The sequence below is a fragment of the Armigeres subalbatus genome, chromosome 2, assembly GCF_024139115.2.
Source record: "Armigeres subalbatus isolate Guangzhou_Male chromosome 2, GZ_Asu_2, whole genome shotgun sequence".
In the NCBI taxonomy this organism is placed as follows: Eukaryota; Metazoa; Arthropoda; class Insecta; order Diptera; family Culicidae; genus Armigeres; species Armigeres subalbatus.
The window spans coordinates 34,459,856-34,476,555 of NC_085140.1; the positions used below are offsets into that span (position 1 = coordinate 34,459,856).

At 37.5% G+C, this 16,700-nt stretch overlaps 1 protein-coding gene across 3 annotated transcripts in view; it reads left to right on the top strand.

The window, feature by feature from the left end:
* LOC134218442 (mitochondrial adenyl nucleotide antiporter SLC25A25) overlaps positions 1 to 16,700 on the top strand; it is a 93,919-nt gene that overhangs the window by 21,325 nt on the left and 55,894 nt on the right. For 2 of the 3 annotated variants that reach the window (XM_062697435.1, XM_062697437.1), the window contains exons 2-3: positions 4,583 to 4,824; positions 4,885 to 4,996. In XM_062697435.1, the coding sequence (XP_062553419.1) occupies positions 4,583 to 4,824; positions 4,885 to 4,996 (354 nt within the window). The remainder of the gene's footprint in view (positions 1 to 4,582; positions 4,825 to 4,884; positions 4,997 to 16,700) is intronic. The other variant, XM_062697436.1, reaches the window with a different exon arrangement.

The window sequence follows — 16,700 nt, forward strand, 5'->3', positions numbered from 1 at the left end:
ACATGCTCCCTCTGTGCATCAAGTGCGAAGAAAGGCAGGAAACAGTTCAATGTAAGTTGCCTGTGAAAACAACCATACGACGAATTTCCGTGGCTGCCCCATCAGGAATGATTATTTGAAGCAGATGGAAGAACGTGCGGCGAGGAGTAGAACCTACAATTCGGTCAAGCTACGTAGGTGCGATACAAACCTGACCGGTGGACATAATTAGCAGTTTTCAGGGAGTTCATCTCGAGTGGGTAACAGGTCCGGTCACTTACCAAATCGTCCACTCTACGTAGACGTCGTTCGCACTCAAAGTCAATCAACCTCAGATTACAACAATCAACGTGATTTGTTCCTAGCACGTGATTTGTTCCAACGACTTCGAGAGTGCAGGAGGAACAATTTTAAGCTCTAACGGAGATATTGATCAAATACATTTACAGTGTCTGATCCACGTCACCATCAAAATGCTAAATTGGAATGGTAGATCTGTCCTTCCAAAACAACTGGAGTACTTCGAATTTCTGAACTGACACAATATCGATGTTGCTGCTGTGACAGAAACTTGGCTGAGACCTACAAATTCCTTTCACCATCCGGATTATCATTGTCTTCGAATAGATAGAAACCGTGAAGATGCAGAAAGAGGCGGAGGAGTCTTGCTGTCAGTGAGAAAGGGTTTAGCATTTCAACAAATAAACGTCTGCACGAAACTAATCGAGTCGGTTGGAGTTAATGTGATCAGCAATGGTTGTCTCATCAAGATTGTTGCGGCTTACGAATTGTCCTCCGATCACCTACCTGTCACTTTTGAAATTGCTGCCAGACCAAGTCCTATTCCTGATGTCAATACGGTATACAACTATCATCGAGCAGAATGGCTCAAATTCCAACGAGTTATGAAGGATTGTGTAGACCTCTCTGCCCCGATTATTACGCAACTAAACGACTCAGCTGCGATTGATGCTGTCATACAATTCTTCTCCGACTCACTTCTTAGAGCGGAAGACCTTGCAGTTCCTAAAACGCCTATTCCAGCATATGATGTACCAAAAATCTGATTACCCTTCGAAACCAACGTAGACGGCAGTAGCGGATGCGAAAAAGAGATCCCCTCTACAAAATATTGTGGAGTCTCTGAATGCTCGTATCCGTTAAGAATGTGCTCAGACTAAATTTAAAAAATTTGGCGGTGTTATCAGCAGAATGGCGACCGGAGTGAATAACATGTGGAGAATAACAAGAGCGCTTCGCAAAAACTGTAAATATAGCCCACCTCTACATAACGATGGGGTTATTGTGTCATCCCCTCAAATGAAGGCAAACCTACCAGCAGAAAATTTTGCGAACACTCATGACAACACCCTTGAATCCGATGCTGAGGCGACAGCGGCGGTCACAAACTCGATAGGTTTGATCAACCAAAGACCAAAAGAAGTTCATCGTGTGATAAAGAACCTTAAAAACAAAAAAATCTCCGGGATTCGACAAAATCGGCAATTACCTCCTAAAACCCTTAACTCGCAGGTCGGTAATAGTGTTAGCCCGGATATATTCTACATGCCTGCGTATATGTTATTTCAAGCTCTATCTGGAATAAGGGCGAATGTCGCAAGAGAGAATTCTCTTCACCGACTTCCCCTCTTTTAAATAGAAATGATAAGCAGCTGTTTTCTTCACGATTTATTACCTCAGAACGAAAGAAAACAATGAAAACTTGAATTCTGAGGTGTTAAACCGAGAAGAAATCCTCTGCTTGTCACTTTTATTTAAAAGAGGGGAAGTCGACGAAGAGAATCCTCTCTTGCGACATTCGCCCTTTTACCAGATAGAGCTTGATTTGCCCAAATATGCGCTCATCACTGCCATTCCAAAGCCTGGGAAAGACACATCGAATCCAGTAAACTATAGGCCTATTAGTTTGCTGCCAACAATGAGCAAACTTATCGAGCGCATTATCCTCATCCGCTTGGAACGGTACCTCCAGTCAACTCAGATAATTCCAATTTAACAATTCGGATTTAAACAAGGACAGTCGACAAACCATCAGCTTGTTCGTCTTGTTGAAGTGATTAAAAATGGATTTGAAATGAAGAAATCATCCGGAATGCTATCGCTGGATGTTGAGAAGGCATATGATTCCATTTGGCAAGATGCGATTCTCCATGGCTCCAATGGCTCAGACAGGTTTCCCAATTCATCTCATTAAAATAGTGCAATCCTTCCTGAAACATCGTAGCTTCCAGGTTTCCATTAATGGAACCCTTTCTGAGAAGAAAAGCATCCCATATGGAGTACCACAGGGATCTGTATTAAGCCCAACACTCTATAACATCTTCATAGCTGACATTGTGATGATCGACGGAGTGCACTATTTCTTATTTGCAGATGACACAGTGTTCGTGCAAACACAATCATTGTGGTCGCCGGTGCTGAGCTCTAAATGCTACCATCACTATATTACCGTATTTGTTGTAACCATAGCCATACCATAAAAAGCAATGTTCTTCACTAACCGGAGGAGTGCTAGACACCTACCAAGGCGCGAGGTTCTTGCTCGTGATCACGAAGTAGAGTGGTCTGAAGACGTGAAACTCAAATTCAGCGCACACATACAAAATTCGCATCAGAGATGCGATAAGTTCGTGAGGACCTTGTTTTCAATGATCTGTCGGCAATTCCGTCTTAGCATTACGAACAAACTACTGCTATATATAAAGTTATCGTACGACCTACTATCACTTATGGCTTTCCAGCGTGGTGCAACTGTGCCAGAACACATCGCAAGAAGCTGCAAACTAAGCAGAACCGTATACTGAAAATGATGATGGACCTCGACCCCTTCTATCCTATAGATGATCTTCACAGAATTGCTGGAGTTTCAACTGGTTTCAACGGCTAATGCCCAAGTTTCAGAATAGTTGTTCCTTGAATCCCTGTGATATCTAAGTGTATCTTTTGGTAATGGTAAAGGTTTTTTTTGTGATTTTTCCTTTAATGTTTATTAAATAATTCCAAAATACTTCTAATCATGGAATACTGCTGTTAAACTACTGCTGAAAGGATCACCAAACCTCAGTCAAAGAAATCAAATCAATCTAAGTGTATAAAAACTAAAAAAAAAGATCAATACATGCCAAAACTATCATCTCATCTATGTTATGCTTATTGAAAAAGTGTTGGCTGTTTAGTTGTTCGTTTAGCCTCAGTTGAATAGTGCCATTTAGAAGGGCTGTTGTTGCGATTTTCTAAGTCCTATTTTCATATCATATTTAAAATCCGTAGTATTTTCAAAAAAAACGAACTAAGAGAAGACGTTCAGTAAATTGTGGTATCTAATTTATTTATTTCTCGTGTATTTGCTTAGAATTTAGTTCGAGGTCGCGCGTATTTGGCGCGGAATGGATTTCATGCCGCGCGGAACTGACGCGGATTTTGCTTCTAGTGGGCGCGTATTTGGCGCGGAAAATATTTCAGGATATTCTCAACAACTCTGATTAACTTATTTTGGCCCAACGGATAAAGTTCGATTTATTGAAAGTTTAGCCCTTAGTTTTAGAAAACGCCCAAAACAGTACAATTTAACTTAGTAACTTAACAACAAGTATGTAACAATACAATTCAAAAGTATAGTAGTAGTAGTAACAATACAACAAATTGTTTTTGTGTGCACCCATTTTCACATATTGAAATATCTGCTCGTAGTTCAATGAGAAAATAACGAATTTTCGTCATTTCGCAACGAAAATATTTCTTCAAATCGCATTTTACATCGCAAAGCGCGAATCTGAACACAATAACGTTAACGTTTGATGTATAGGTAAAAGGTGGTAAACAAGATTTTTCGTTCCACCCTCACCTTCCTCTCGTAAAGTGAAGCTCCCCGTCACCTTGAGGTTGTTTAATTTTTCACTGTTTTTGCGTATCTTAAAAAGTCGGTTTCGGATAAACATGCACATCTTGTTGTCCGTTTGCCGAGAAGTTGCATGTGGGTAAATTTACGAAGATTGGATTTTTATAATTGGTGGGTCGGGTGCATGAAAGCACGAATAAACAGAAGATACGAATTGTTCATACATGTACGAAACATCAATCATTTTAGCGTTTAAGCTTCATTCAACACATTTTCATATTTTCTACGTTTCTTTGGAACAAATCAAAGCGTGTGATTAAAAATAACCTGCCCGTCATGTTGTTTGCAAGAAATTAAATTGTCTGCAAAGCCTTGTATGCAATGAAGTGCCGTTTATCACATCTAGAAGGCAGCACTTGTAGCAGTTAGCTACCCAACTCGTTTAATTTAGCCACTGTGAGATGAGATTTAATTTAATTTTATTATTTTCATTCATTTTTAGCATTCACAAATATAATTCGCTAATATTTTCGTTTTTGCTTTTGTTTTCTTTCTTTATTTGCCACCTTAATCGTAACACACACCCAATGCAATACAATACACTCAAACTGTGCTAACCATGTGTGCTAAATAATTACACATCATCGTCATCATTGGGATCGTTCCGTTTGTCATATTCCTGGTCATTTGAACCCCACCATCATTCCTGGAAACACGGGCATGTCCAAACAACAACCACAACAGGAATACGGACATTCATTGTTTTTTCAGCGGTTTCTCAAGCAATCGGATCAAACGCAAAGCGGAGATGTCGGCCTGGCCGAGTTCATCCACTACGTGCGAGAGCACGAAAAAAATCTACGCTTACAGTTTTCCCACCTGGACAAAAACAGGGACGGAAAGGTGGATCTGGACGAGCTAGTGACAGCTTTCAAGGAGCTGGGCGTTGAAATTGATAATCACGAGGCGGCAAAATTACTTAAAAGGTACCTAATTTACTTAATTTTAAATAAAACTTTTTTTTACTAAAAATATCTACATTTTAGGATGGATAAGGATGGAAGTTTGAACATAAGCTACGACGAATGGCGAGATTTTCTGCTTTTGGCCCCATCTTCAGATCTTCATGAACTCGTCAAATACTGGAGGCACTCGACCGTAAGTACCTACTTCTAATTAGCTGCGTTTTAGAAATTCGTTGGTATATTCATAGGTATCCATCGAAACAACAGAAATATCCCCTTAAATTTCGTTCTCTACTTTCTCTTTTTCGTTTTTCCTGTTCTCAAACCAATCAAATATACAAAAAACGTTCAAATCCCACTCGGAACCCTCTGTGTCTGTGAAGAATCTGAGATACAACCAAGCGTATCTGTCGATGGTTGGCCGCGAAATGCCAACGTATCCCATACCTTCCACTGAGATCCCATCACTGGCGAGCGCCATTCCTGGGACATTACACGGGAGCCATCCTGATCTAGGTACCAGCACAACCATTCCTCCTTTCACTAATGCCATTCCTTCTCCCACTAACAACGTTCCGACGATGCCTTCGGCGGTGACTGACGACCGGATTCGGGGGACGGCCGCGATCGATGACAATCCCGACCTATCCCTGCTCAGTCTGATCGATCTCGAGCAAGCGATCGAACATGTCACTGAGCTGATTCTGAACCCGAGCCTGATGAACTCGGGTTCGCCGTCTTCCTCCCTTGCCGGTATACACAAATGCAACAATTCGCACCTGCTGGTGGATGGTAAGGTACAGTGGAAAAAGGCTTTGTATTTCTTCAAAATTACCTGCCCTATGTTTCGTCGTTGGTGCGCTAATGCAAGGAAAAGTATGCCATTATTATTTTCGGTATCCTTTTGATTTTCCTGGGTTTATGCAAGTTAAACACTTGCAGACGTGTTTTTCTTATATCCAGAATAATTTAGTTGCATAGAGCAGATTCGAACTGCTCTGCTAGATGATTTTGGTTGTAATTCTATTGAATTCTATGCAAGACGCACTCACTCCCTTCATTCTGTAATCATCAACAGGCATTTTAAATTACATGTTTTTACCATTAAGATTGTCACGGATTACGGTCATTGTGGGAATCTTTTGGTAATTTGTTTGAAATCAAAAACGGTTCGGCTCAAATGTGCTCAAAATTCAAAAACTGCCTTTTCATTCACACCTTCACCATTGTTGTTCCCTTCCATATCTACTTTGAAATCCATCGATCGGCTTTCGCTCTCGCTCACTCTTCTCATCATCCCTTAAATAAATTTCAGAAAACCAACTCGTTTGATTGAATCAATCCTGTACCGGATCATTCACCACCAGCCAGTTGTAGCTCTCTGAAAACTTTTACACACCTTATTGGTTCCGCAGTTAGTAAGTGAGGTGGTTCGATGAAGTTTACCACGACTCATTACTGCACAAATTCTAAAATATGGCACCTTATAGTTAACCGCTAGACGATACATACATACCATGCCTCCGAACCGATATTGCAATGAAAAAAATCCGAGTAGACGGCGAAAGCTCCCAGTAGCATAGTTTTCCAAAGTGGTGGATCGCAGCTCCTGTGCCTGTGCGATTCTCATGGAAGCGATCCACGTACTTTGAGAAGCTATGCCCTAATGGTTCCCTTTGAATGATAAAATTATTACACTTAGCTGTTGTTCGTGGTTAGTGGCTAGTTTATCACTCACTTGTCTACAGGGTTGTTATTGTGACGCAACATTTGTTAGAATAAATAGTAAGTTTGCTGTTGTAAATCGAGATAGTAGATTCCGTGTGCAAAATAGAAAATAGTTTATAGCACGAGTTGTGTAGATAAATTAGAGTTAGGTAACTGTTTGCAATGCCGTGTTTGCATGCAAGTAACCTTCCTTATACGCTCAGTACCAATATTACGTTAGAATGCACATTTAAAGTGGATCTTATTGTCTTACGCCAACAACTATAAATTGTACTCTTCCGTGTTGTATTTTATTAACTTTTGTACCTAATTATTTCGCATCGTTTAGTGTTCTACAAGGTTGCGTCAGTACTCGTATTTAACTGAAAATTACAAAAGATTCGATTTCATTTATTAAGCTTACTTATATACAGATAACCCTGAATCGACAATTTGACGCTACAATGTATTGTTCTAGGCCACATCTCCTTCCATCGTCGGTCCGTTCACCTTTATTGTTGTGTTCCACGCCTATATTTAGACTACTTGCAAATCGCCTTCGCGATTTTCACGAATTTCATAGATTTGTCGCGGATTTGCACCAGTCGCGTAAATTACAGTTCCTTTAAATGTTTCCGCAAAATCGCGGGTTTATATTTACACTTCCTCGAAAATCGCGGTTTTAGAATTTTCTAAGATTGATTAGATAAGTTTCAACTGTTTTTAAATTACTGTATGGAGAATAAGTAATACTTTGGGATCCAAACACATAATATTCGAATGAAATGTCATTTATCGTATGAAATGAATGTTGGTTGTAATCTCCAGGATATTTGGTAGATCACCTGTTGACCTGAAAAATTGATCATATCGCAATTCAGGATTGCCGAAAAGCGGAATTGGGTTTAGAACAAAGTCTTTGCTCCCGACGTTTTGACATTGGTTTCATTAAATGTAGTTGCAAAAATCGTGGATTATGTTTAAGTTTTGGGGAAACGTCACTTCTCCTTTTTCGCCCGCCAAGGATGTTTTATCGTCCGGATTAAACGCATTAAAATTCGCTCCTGGGATCGCCAAGATTGAGCTGATGCATACCTAACGACGCTGGTTGTTATCAACTCTGTCCACTCGGCGTTAGAGAGGTTCTTCATTTTTTGACCTTCTGTTGTATCCAGTTCTATACTTTATTAATTTCTGCTACTCCAGGCTTATCTTTCCAACTATTTGCTATTTAACTAGTTCCTTGTGCTATCAAAGTTCCATTCCCATCATAGCTTGGTTAGATTTTGTTTTGGTTCTAAAGGTTTCTGCGATAAGGAAATTTCATGCTTCTTTTTCGTTTACTTTTGCCTGCTAAGTCATTACAGGAATTAAGACTCGCTGAGAAATTAAGGCTGGTGGACATCCGATATCCATTGCTTACTTCATTTTTACGGATAGTCTCAGCTCAATAGAGGCTATTCGTTCAATGCGACCGGTACAGCACATCATATTGCCTTAGAGAAATATAAACCATATCGATTCGCTTATACACTATTACCCTGGTATGGGTCCCAACACATTGCTCGATTCCGGATAATGAGAGAACGGACTCAATTGCCAGGGTGGGCGCTATGGAAGACGATATTTATGAGCAACAAATCGCCTTCAACGAGTTTTATTTTTACAATTGTCCATCAACAGGTCTTGCTTAGCCCTCCCACGCAAACCAACACCGTCAACACATAGGTGAAGACCTCGGCTACCTGTTGGTGGTGTTGGTTTACGTAGGAGTGCTCTCAGATTCGACAAATCGACGTTTGAGTCTTTGTTATAAAAGCGACCTTTGTTAAAAAAGGTCGTTTTGAAAATTTGGTATTGATTGTATGTTATTTCCCTAGGCCCTGTCATATCCTTACTTTTTTTTCTTGTACTCCCTATCCTCGGCCAATCCGATCCTCAAGAACTAACCACATAACTAAACAAAGTTCATGAAATTGTAAAACTATTTCAGAAGAAAAGCAGCACCTTTATGCCTAGCTCTTAAATCTTCATATAATTGTAATTAAAAAAAGCGGATTTTCTAGAAAGTAGGACTTTTTAGGAATATATATTTGGTACCAGTTCTGAATGAAGGTGCCCGCTACTACGCCTACAAAATTCTTTTTTTAAATTACCCAAAATTTTGGAAAGTTAACTCCGAACACGGTTTTCTTAAAGAATTTTCTAAGAGGCGAACCAGTCTTCGGCTGAAAACCTCTTTAATAAAGCTATAATAATAAAAGAATTTTCTGGGAAAAAACAATATTTTATTTGTTTTTCCAATCAAATTTGGATTCCCCTTTCAAATAATAAAACAAAGCCACAAAAAATCGAGGCGGAGACAGAAGAAGAAAATAATATTTGTCCCGGCCCAATAGATCAATTGTTCCCATCGGATAGCGAAAGAATAGAAATTTTCTACAAGTGCTTTACAATCATATTTTATTGATCGTGCCTATCAATACTCAATGGTTTCATTCTGCCAAACTTTATCTCAATGCCGAACACGGATAGTAAAAATTGTCTCAAATTCCGAGCACTTTGATTCAAATTCCGAAATTAAATGCGCTAAAATGCAAAATTTCAACGATATTTCATTGTTGGACAATTATGATATCCTTACCTTCCGATAAAATTCGTTTATTCAATAATAACTAAATGTTTCAGATAAATCTCTTCTAACTTCGTAGTATAATAGTAGTTGACTATATGAACTTTAATAATAATGTACATAACAGTCTATAGAAAAATAAAACATGCACCTAAGATTATGACACAAAGCACAATAAAGGCTTAGAAAGGAGTTAAGCCTTGGATTGATATCTGACACCCAATAACACAGCTAAAAAGTACACTGTTCGAAGTAATTAGACTTTTCAAAATGGTCATGTTTGAAAATCAAAATCTCGGTTTCTACCGATAAGAATGAATTTAAAATTTAGGCTGAAACTGACTTAAATTTTCAATCGATAAAAGTTTTTGCAAACATTATTTGAATATTTATGCTCATTTCAAATGGAAATCATTATAACGGCAAAATTTTTTATATGGAACTTCTAACAAGGGGTGTGGTGTTTTACAACAAAGCAATCAAAATAAGGGGAAGGGTTCGGCACTTCATCTCATAGCTCCTATTTCCATCTCATCAAAAACAAAGCAGTGAAAATGAATTTGGTTTGTTTCTTATTTTTGTGATTTTTTTCACCAGTGAGCACGCGTGTTAGCAAAAAGAAGCGACGAGATTGGTGCTGTATTTCTTTTTTATTCTACGATGAGATGAACATATGTTCAGGGAGACGGAAAGCGGGACAGTTCCCCTACTTCATTATAGTGTAAAAGCCATATTGAGTTTAGATGTTCAATACCGATTAGAGGTAGAAAATGGGATTTTGATTATCAAACATGACCATTTTATAATGCCTGTAATCAATCTCCGTGGCGGCACGGCAGTGTCTTAGTTGTGGATGTAACACCGAATTAGAAAAATAAAAGATGTAGATCAATAAAAAATTCACGGTGCGATGTTGTATGAAATATGTGGTTGTCCAGTCCATGATGTCTGATAACGTCCCGGATATAAAATGTGACGGAATGGCTATCAATGTTCCGGTATTGCCGGTGCAATTGAAGGCTAGACTAATGTCATAAATAAGCTCTGTATAGCTTGTAATTATCTGATCTGTATAACCTGAACTGCGGTGTTAAAATGAGTTGATAGTATTTGTGAAACTAGCAACACTGTAAATTGAATGTGCTGAGGAAATGTAGAGTGCAGTTGTGATGAATTCGGCGGCTTGCAAATTGAATTGGAAACTAGATTGTAAGTTACTTTATATATTATATTTTATAGTTACTAATTGGAAATAAATTCCAGCTTTGAAGCTGTGTGTAATACACTGCTATCAAAAGGGTTTCATTCAAGCCAATGAAAAACCGTCACAACATGCGGTTCTGCGCCTAATTGTGCCGTGTTTTATTGAAAAAATGTCCTCTTCGTGTTTAACTTTACGTAGAAGTAATACACTCATATCATTAATAGGTTAAACTAGGTAAGGTTTTCTTCTGTCCCATTGGTCTTACAATAATGAAAGCGGTGAAAAATAAAAAAAATAATTGAACCGTTTGTTTGATAAACTGCATATGTAACATTTTTGGCCAAAATGAATTTTTTTATATATTCTGAATCCCCGTCCAAAAATACGTAATAGGGGAACGGTTCGGCACTTCATCCCATAGCTCTTATTTCCATCCCAACAAAAACAAAGCAATGAAAAGGAATTTGATTTGTTTCTTATTTTTGTGATTTTTTCATCAGTGCGCACGCATGTTAGCAAAAAGAAGCGAAGAGTTTGGTGCTGTTTTTTTTGTTTTGCGATGAGATGTGAACATTCATCTGAGATATAATAATACTCGTTCCGTGCTTTTCCACCACGTTTGGCTATTTAATCAACTTGTTTTAATTTGATTAACTATAAAGTCCATTCGTCATCATATATATTTTCTAGAGCCTTCGTAAGAGTATTGAACTAGATCCGAAGGCTTCGAATGCTTGCCCTGCTACGGTTAATCGTTAAAGAGATCTTCCATTTCAAATACATGTTCTATTCTATATCTTCACCGTAATCATAACGTTTATCACAAATTGGTTTCAGTAAGGATACTTAAGGGTCAATTGACTGTCCTTGAGTAAAAGGCCATTCGTTGATCGTGTTTTGTGATCTCCGTTGTCCCAATTGCGCATTGCATTGCTCTCGCTCGCATAACAACTAGGTGTTCCAATCTGTTAAATTCAAAATTCAGCCATCTTGGATTTTAGTATGGCAGAGCCTCGCTGGCTTTCATTTTGCACTGAAAATATTTTTTTCACCCCCGCCTTCTTCTTTTCCATAAACTTGGCAGAATAAAACACCTACACTGAACAAAAACTTAAGTCTCATAGCGACTGATTATTAATTTGCCTCGGCCACTTAACGAACATCATACCAATTCTGGATGATACGCATTCGATTGCTGCCGATGCTAGATAATAAGCACCATATGCGCACAACCCAACAACCGAATGAGGTTGAAAACAATATGTGAATAACAAACTGGATGTTTTTCGAACGGCTTTGAAATGGGAATCGAATGCCTTCAATGTAGTTTCTATTTGATTTTCATTCAAAATTAGGAAGAATGTGATTTTGTGAAAGCTTTCGTTTTGGAAAACACCATTTATTAATAAATGAATCATTCAATGAATTAATTTCCTTTTAAGTCATTAAATAAAATTGGGAAAAATGAATATTTTTATGCATTTTTAGGTTTATGGAGGTCGGCAAATTTGCACAATTGCCTTAGCTGCGCGCCTTGGGAATGGAAGGGAGATTTTCCAAATCCGACAGGTTGGAGTGGAGGTTCACACTCCTGGCGCCTCTGAGTGTTTTGCCGTCGTGGTTCCCAGAATTTGCGCCGAAGTTTTCTATAAAATACATAGAATATGTAGGATTTTCGGTGAAAATTATATTCAAATATAGATAAACATCAATTATCCCTGGCATATTACGCTTTGGCATATTTCTCTAGAATGGTGAAATCATGTTCAAAATCAAGAATTTACCAGATGAGTTGTAAACATGTTCAGCCGCAAAAAACATTCGTTCTCAGATTATGCCGGTTATGAAAATGCTGGGATTGTATGTTGTTATGCTATTTTGACTTACCATTGTCCGCACATTTAACTATTCCTGCAGGTATTCGACGAAACAGACGACAATAATATTATTTTCCTCCTGCCTTGTGCGTTTCATAAATCACTTTTGCAAATGGCGCTCTCGTTTTGGCTTCGAATGGAATATCCATGAGAGATCATGGGAGTTGAAGCAGCGAAACCGTTTATATTACGAAAGCGAATGATGATGCATTCCGAGAATGAATGAAATTCCGAAAGGGGCGGGGCCATTGTACATATCATCTGCATTCAGGATGAAAATCTTTTGCTACTCAGCGCGTCGAAAGCCGTATGACAGTGCTCACCATTGCACATTGGGCCACGTCGTAAAATTAGGAGGAAAAAATTATTTTCAGCATAATGATAATATTTTAGGATCAAAGTGTCTTCAGCAAAGTCAAAGCTTATTATTTAAGCTTTATTTTGAAGTTTGTTGCAATAGGGTGGCTCCACTACATTTTGAGATAAAATTTTTAAGTTCTATATTTCTAATTTAAGCATCGTACGATGTTCTAGAAAGTTGTTCCTTATTTAATTTTGAGGCACTTTGCTGAAGAAACCATTGTACGTCGTTTGTATCATTTGTTATGATAATTTTAAATAATTATGTTAGGGTGACCCTAAAAAATCAATATTTTGATTGTAACTTTTTAGTTTTAATTTTCATCGAAGTGACGTCTTCTACAAAGTTTTAGAGCATAAAAAAATGCATGTTTTGGTTACATAACCAAGTAAATTCATTGGTGGATTGCAGAGATATAACTGTTTTTCTTGAAAAAATCCTTTGTTTTCAAATGCCTGTATTTTTGAATGGGGGAAAAAGGGGGATCCATTTTCCCTGGGTTAGACAGAGGAAGGGCTAAGGATTGCTCTGCATATTTTGGTATTGGGGAATTTTAGGGAAATTGAGGTTTTTCCATCATTTAAAAATGGCTTTATGTACGAGGAAATAAAAATCATCAGTTCTAGAAGTGTTATAAAACCGAAAATTCCGCCCAATTCGTCAAAAACAAAAAGTTTATAGTAATCATAATCTTATATATATTTCTAGCGCATCTTCACTCAATATACCGATTGGTTGAATAACATGTTTAATAATATCAACGCTTATCAACGTGACAACTTTACTGAACAGACCGTAATCGTGAGTTGTTTACATCACTCGTTCAATCGATTTTACTTTAAAATCGTTAGGGTGGTATGGAAAATTAGGTTTTTCGAACGTAATTTATTTTTTTAACTTTTATCTAGATATATATTAGGGTGGTTCAAAAATTCGATTTTTCTCCACACCGATCACTCTATTCTGTAACATGTTCTGAGTGTCCTCCGCGTCCTGAGCGAAATTGGATAACAACTGATTGCTTTGAGCCGTTTCAAGTTTGCATGGGAATAAGTATGGGGAAGTGGATTTTTCATCCTACTGATTATGGCGCTTCCATACAGCGCTGGCGAAAAAGAACCCAATGGCCGTTCAATAATTAGTAATCGGTTTTAATCCAGCTTGCAAATCTTTTGTTATGATTATTGAACTTCTCGAAGCGCATCATTGATACGTGCAGTGCAACATAGAATCCTGATTTTGTCAATGTTGTTTGGCGGTAAGCTCCAAAGAACTAACAGATAAAATAAAATCGATTACTGAATATTCGAACAATTATCCAAGTGATAATTCTTTAGGACTCCTTTTGGCTATGTGGGTTCTGTTTTCGCCAGCGCTTAATTGGGAAGCGCCATAATCAATGCCCATACTAATTTCCATGCAAATTTGAAACGGCTCAAAGCTAAATCAATTTGCGGAGGACACTCAGAACATGGGACAGAATTGAGTGATCGGTGTGAGAAAAATAGAATTTTTGAACCACCCTAATATATATCTAGATAAAATTAAATAAAAAATACGCTCGAAAAACCTAATTTTCGTACCACCCTTAGCGATTTAAAAGTAAAATCGATTGAACGAGTGATGTAAACAACCTACGATTACGGTCTGTTCAGTGAAGTTGTCACGTTGATAAGCGTTGATATTATTGAACATGTTATCCTACCAATCGGTATATTGAGTGAAGATGCGCTGGAAATATATAAGGAAGTTACGATTACTACTTACTAACATTTTGTTTTTGACGAATTGGGCGGAATTTTCGGTTTTATAACACTTCTAGAACTTCTAGAATTTTGATTTCCTTGTACATAAAGTCATTTTTTTTAAATGATGAAAAAACCTCAAATTCCCTCAAATTCCAGAGCAATCCTTAGCCTCTCTTCTGTATAACCCAGGTAAAAATGGATCCCCCTTTTTCCCCATTCAAAAATACAGGCATTTGAAAACAACGGATTTTTTCAAGAAAAATAGTGATATCTCTGCAATCCACCAATGTATTCACTCGGTTATGTAACCAAAACATGCATTCTTTTGTGCTCTAAAACTTTGTAGAAGACGTCACTTCGATGAAAATTAAAACTAAAAAGTTACAATCAAAATATTGATTTTTTAGGGTCACCCTAACATAATTATTTAAAATTATCATAACAAATGATACAAACGACGTACAACAATGGTTTCTTCAGCAAAGTGCCTCAAAATTAAATAAGGGAAAACTTTCTAGAACATCGTACAATGCTAAAATTAGAAATATAGAACTTAAAATTTTTATCTCAAAATGTAGTGGGGCCACCCTATTACAACAAACTTCAAAATAAAGCTCAAATAATAAGCTTTGACTTAGCTGAAGACACTTTGATCCTAAAAAATTATCATTATGGTGAAAATAATTTTTTCCTCCTAATTTCACGACGTGGCCCACTGTGCATTGTTGGGGGCAGTGAAGGTCGGGAATGAGATGATTTTGCTTCGATTTAAAAGTAGGGTGGCATACACCAACTCTTGACACATGGAATCGAGAATAAGATTTTATGAATCGAAGGGAATGGCGTATCCTATCTTGGAAGGAAGTTGATTTGGCTCAGTGTAGCTGTGTATTCATCTTGATGATACTGTTTTTTTTTGCAATAATATTCGATATCGACTCATGGAAGCAAATTATGCCCTATTATGTCATACTAAATCATATTTTCTGGGTTACTGTGATGGTCCCTTAAAATAGCTTTCCAAAGAAATTCTCTTCCATATCTCGATATTTTTTCATAAGTCGATGGTCCCTTCAATATCGACTCATAGAGGTTTGACTGCAACCATTGAAATTTCAAATCACATCTTCCATATAAAACTTCAAAAATGTAATATAAATTGAAAAAATCACCTAAAATCAAGTTATGTAAATTCTTAATAATGGGACTGTGATGCGGGTACTTTCATTATCGGACGCGCATGACTTGGTATTTCTGTCACACTTGGACCTAATCGCATTTTATGGAAGTACATTAAAAATGAACACTATTCATTGGGTTTACTCAAAAGTGATAAAAAAAATTGGGGTTGTATACAAGACACGACCGCTCGACGTAAACTACGTCAAACCAAATATAGTACACTGAACCAATTAGTAGGCAAAATGTAGGCAATTACCAAGGATACCAAGATTGATACTCAAAAGTTTCAATAGTACTGGCAAATTGGTAGAAAGTTTGCGAATCAATTGATATAGGGGAACTGTTCCGTTTTCCATTTCACTGAACATATATTCATCTCATCGCAAAACAAAGAAATACAGCACCAATCTCGTCGCTTCTTTTTGCTAACATGCGTGCTCACTGTTGAAAAAATCACAAAAATAAGAAACAAACCAAATTCCTTTTCATTGCTTTGTTTTTGATGGGATGGAAATAGCAGCTATGGGATGAAGTGCCGAACCGGTCCCCTATAACTCTTTAAAATCCATTGAAAGATAAAGGACCTATAAATGTTACAAATCTTACATGATTTCGTGACGGTCCCCAATTTTAAAATTTTCATTTTACACCCTGTATCCGAGTCTTCCCCTTAGACGTAGTTTACGTCAAAAGTCAAATGGGACTATTATGCGAATGGTGCGCATGCAGCTTGTTTCTCGCACTAGAAGGAAATCGACATTAGTCTTCCAAGTTTGTACTATAATTGCTTCCGTTCAAATTCGCGATTTCCAAACGCTCCATTTTCTAACGAATTCGACTCATCATGTGCAAAAAATGACTTGTTTATTGGTTGTGAAGGTTACTTCGCTGAGCCCATAGCTTGTTAGTACAAATGCGTATTGAATTGTGGAAGTACATACAAGAATATTTCAAAAGTCTGTAACTAACGCTGTTTAAAATAACGCTTATAAAACTAATTGAATCATTTGTTTGAGAAACTGCATAAGTCCATTTTACACTATTTCGAGAAAACAATAAAAAACTGTTTTTTGAACAAATTTGCACCGAATGTTTCGATTTCTTCGATACAGATCAATAGTTTTCGGAAAAACTCAACACCCTGGGGCATTTTCAGGGCAAAAAATCCAAGCAGTACTCCACAATT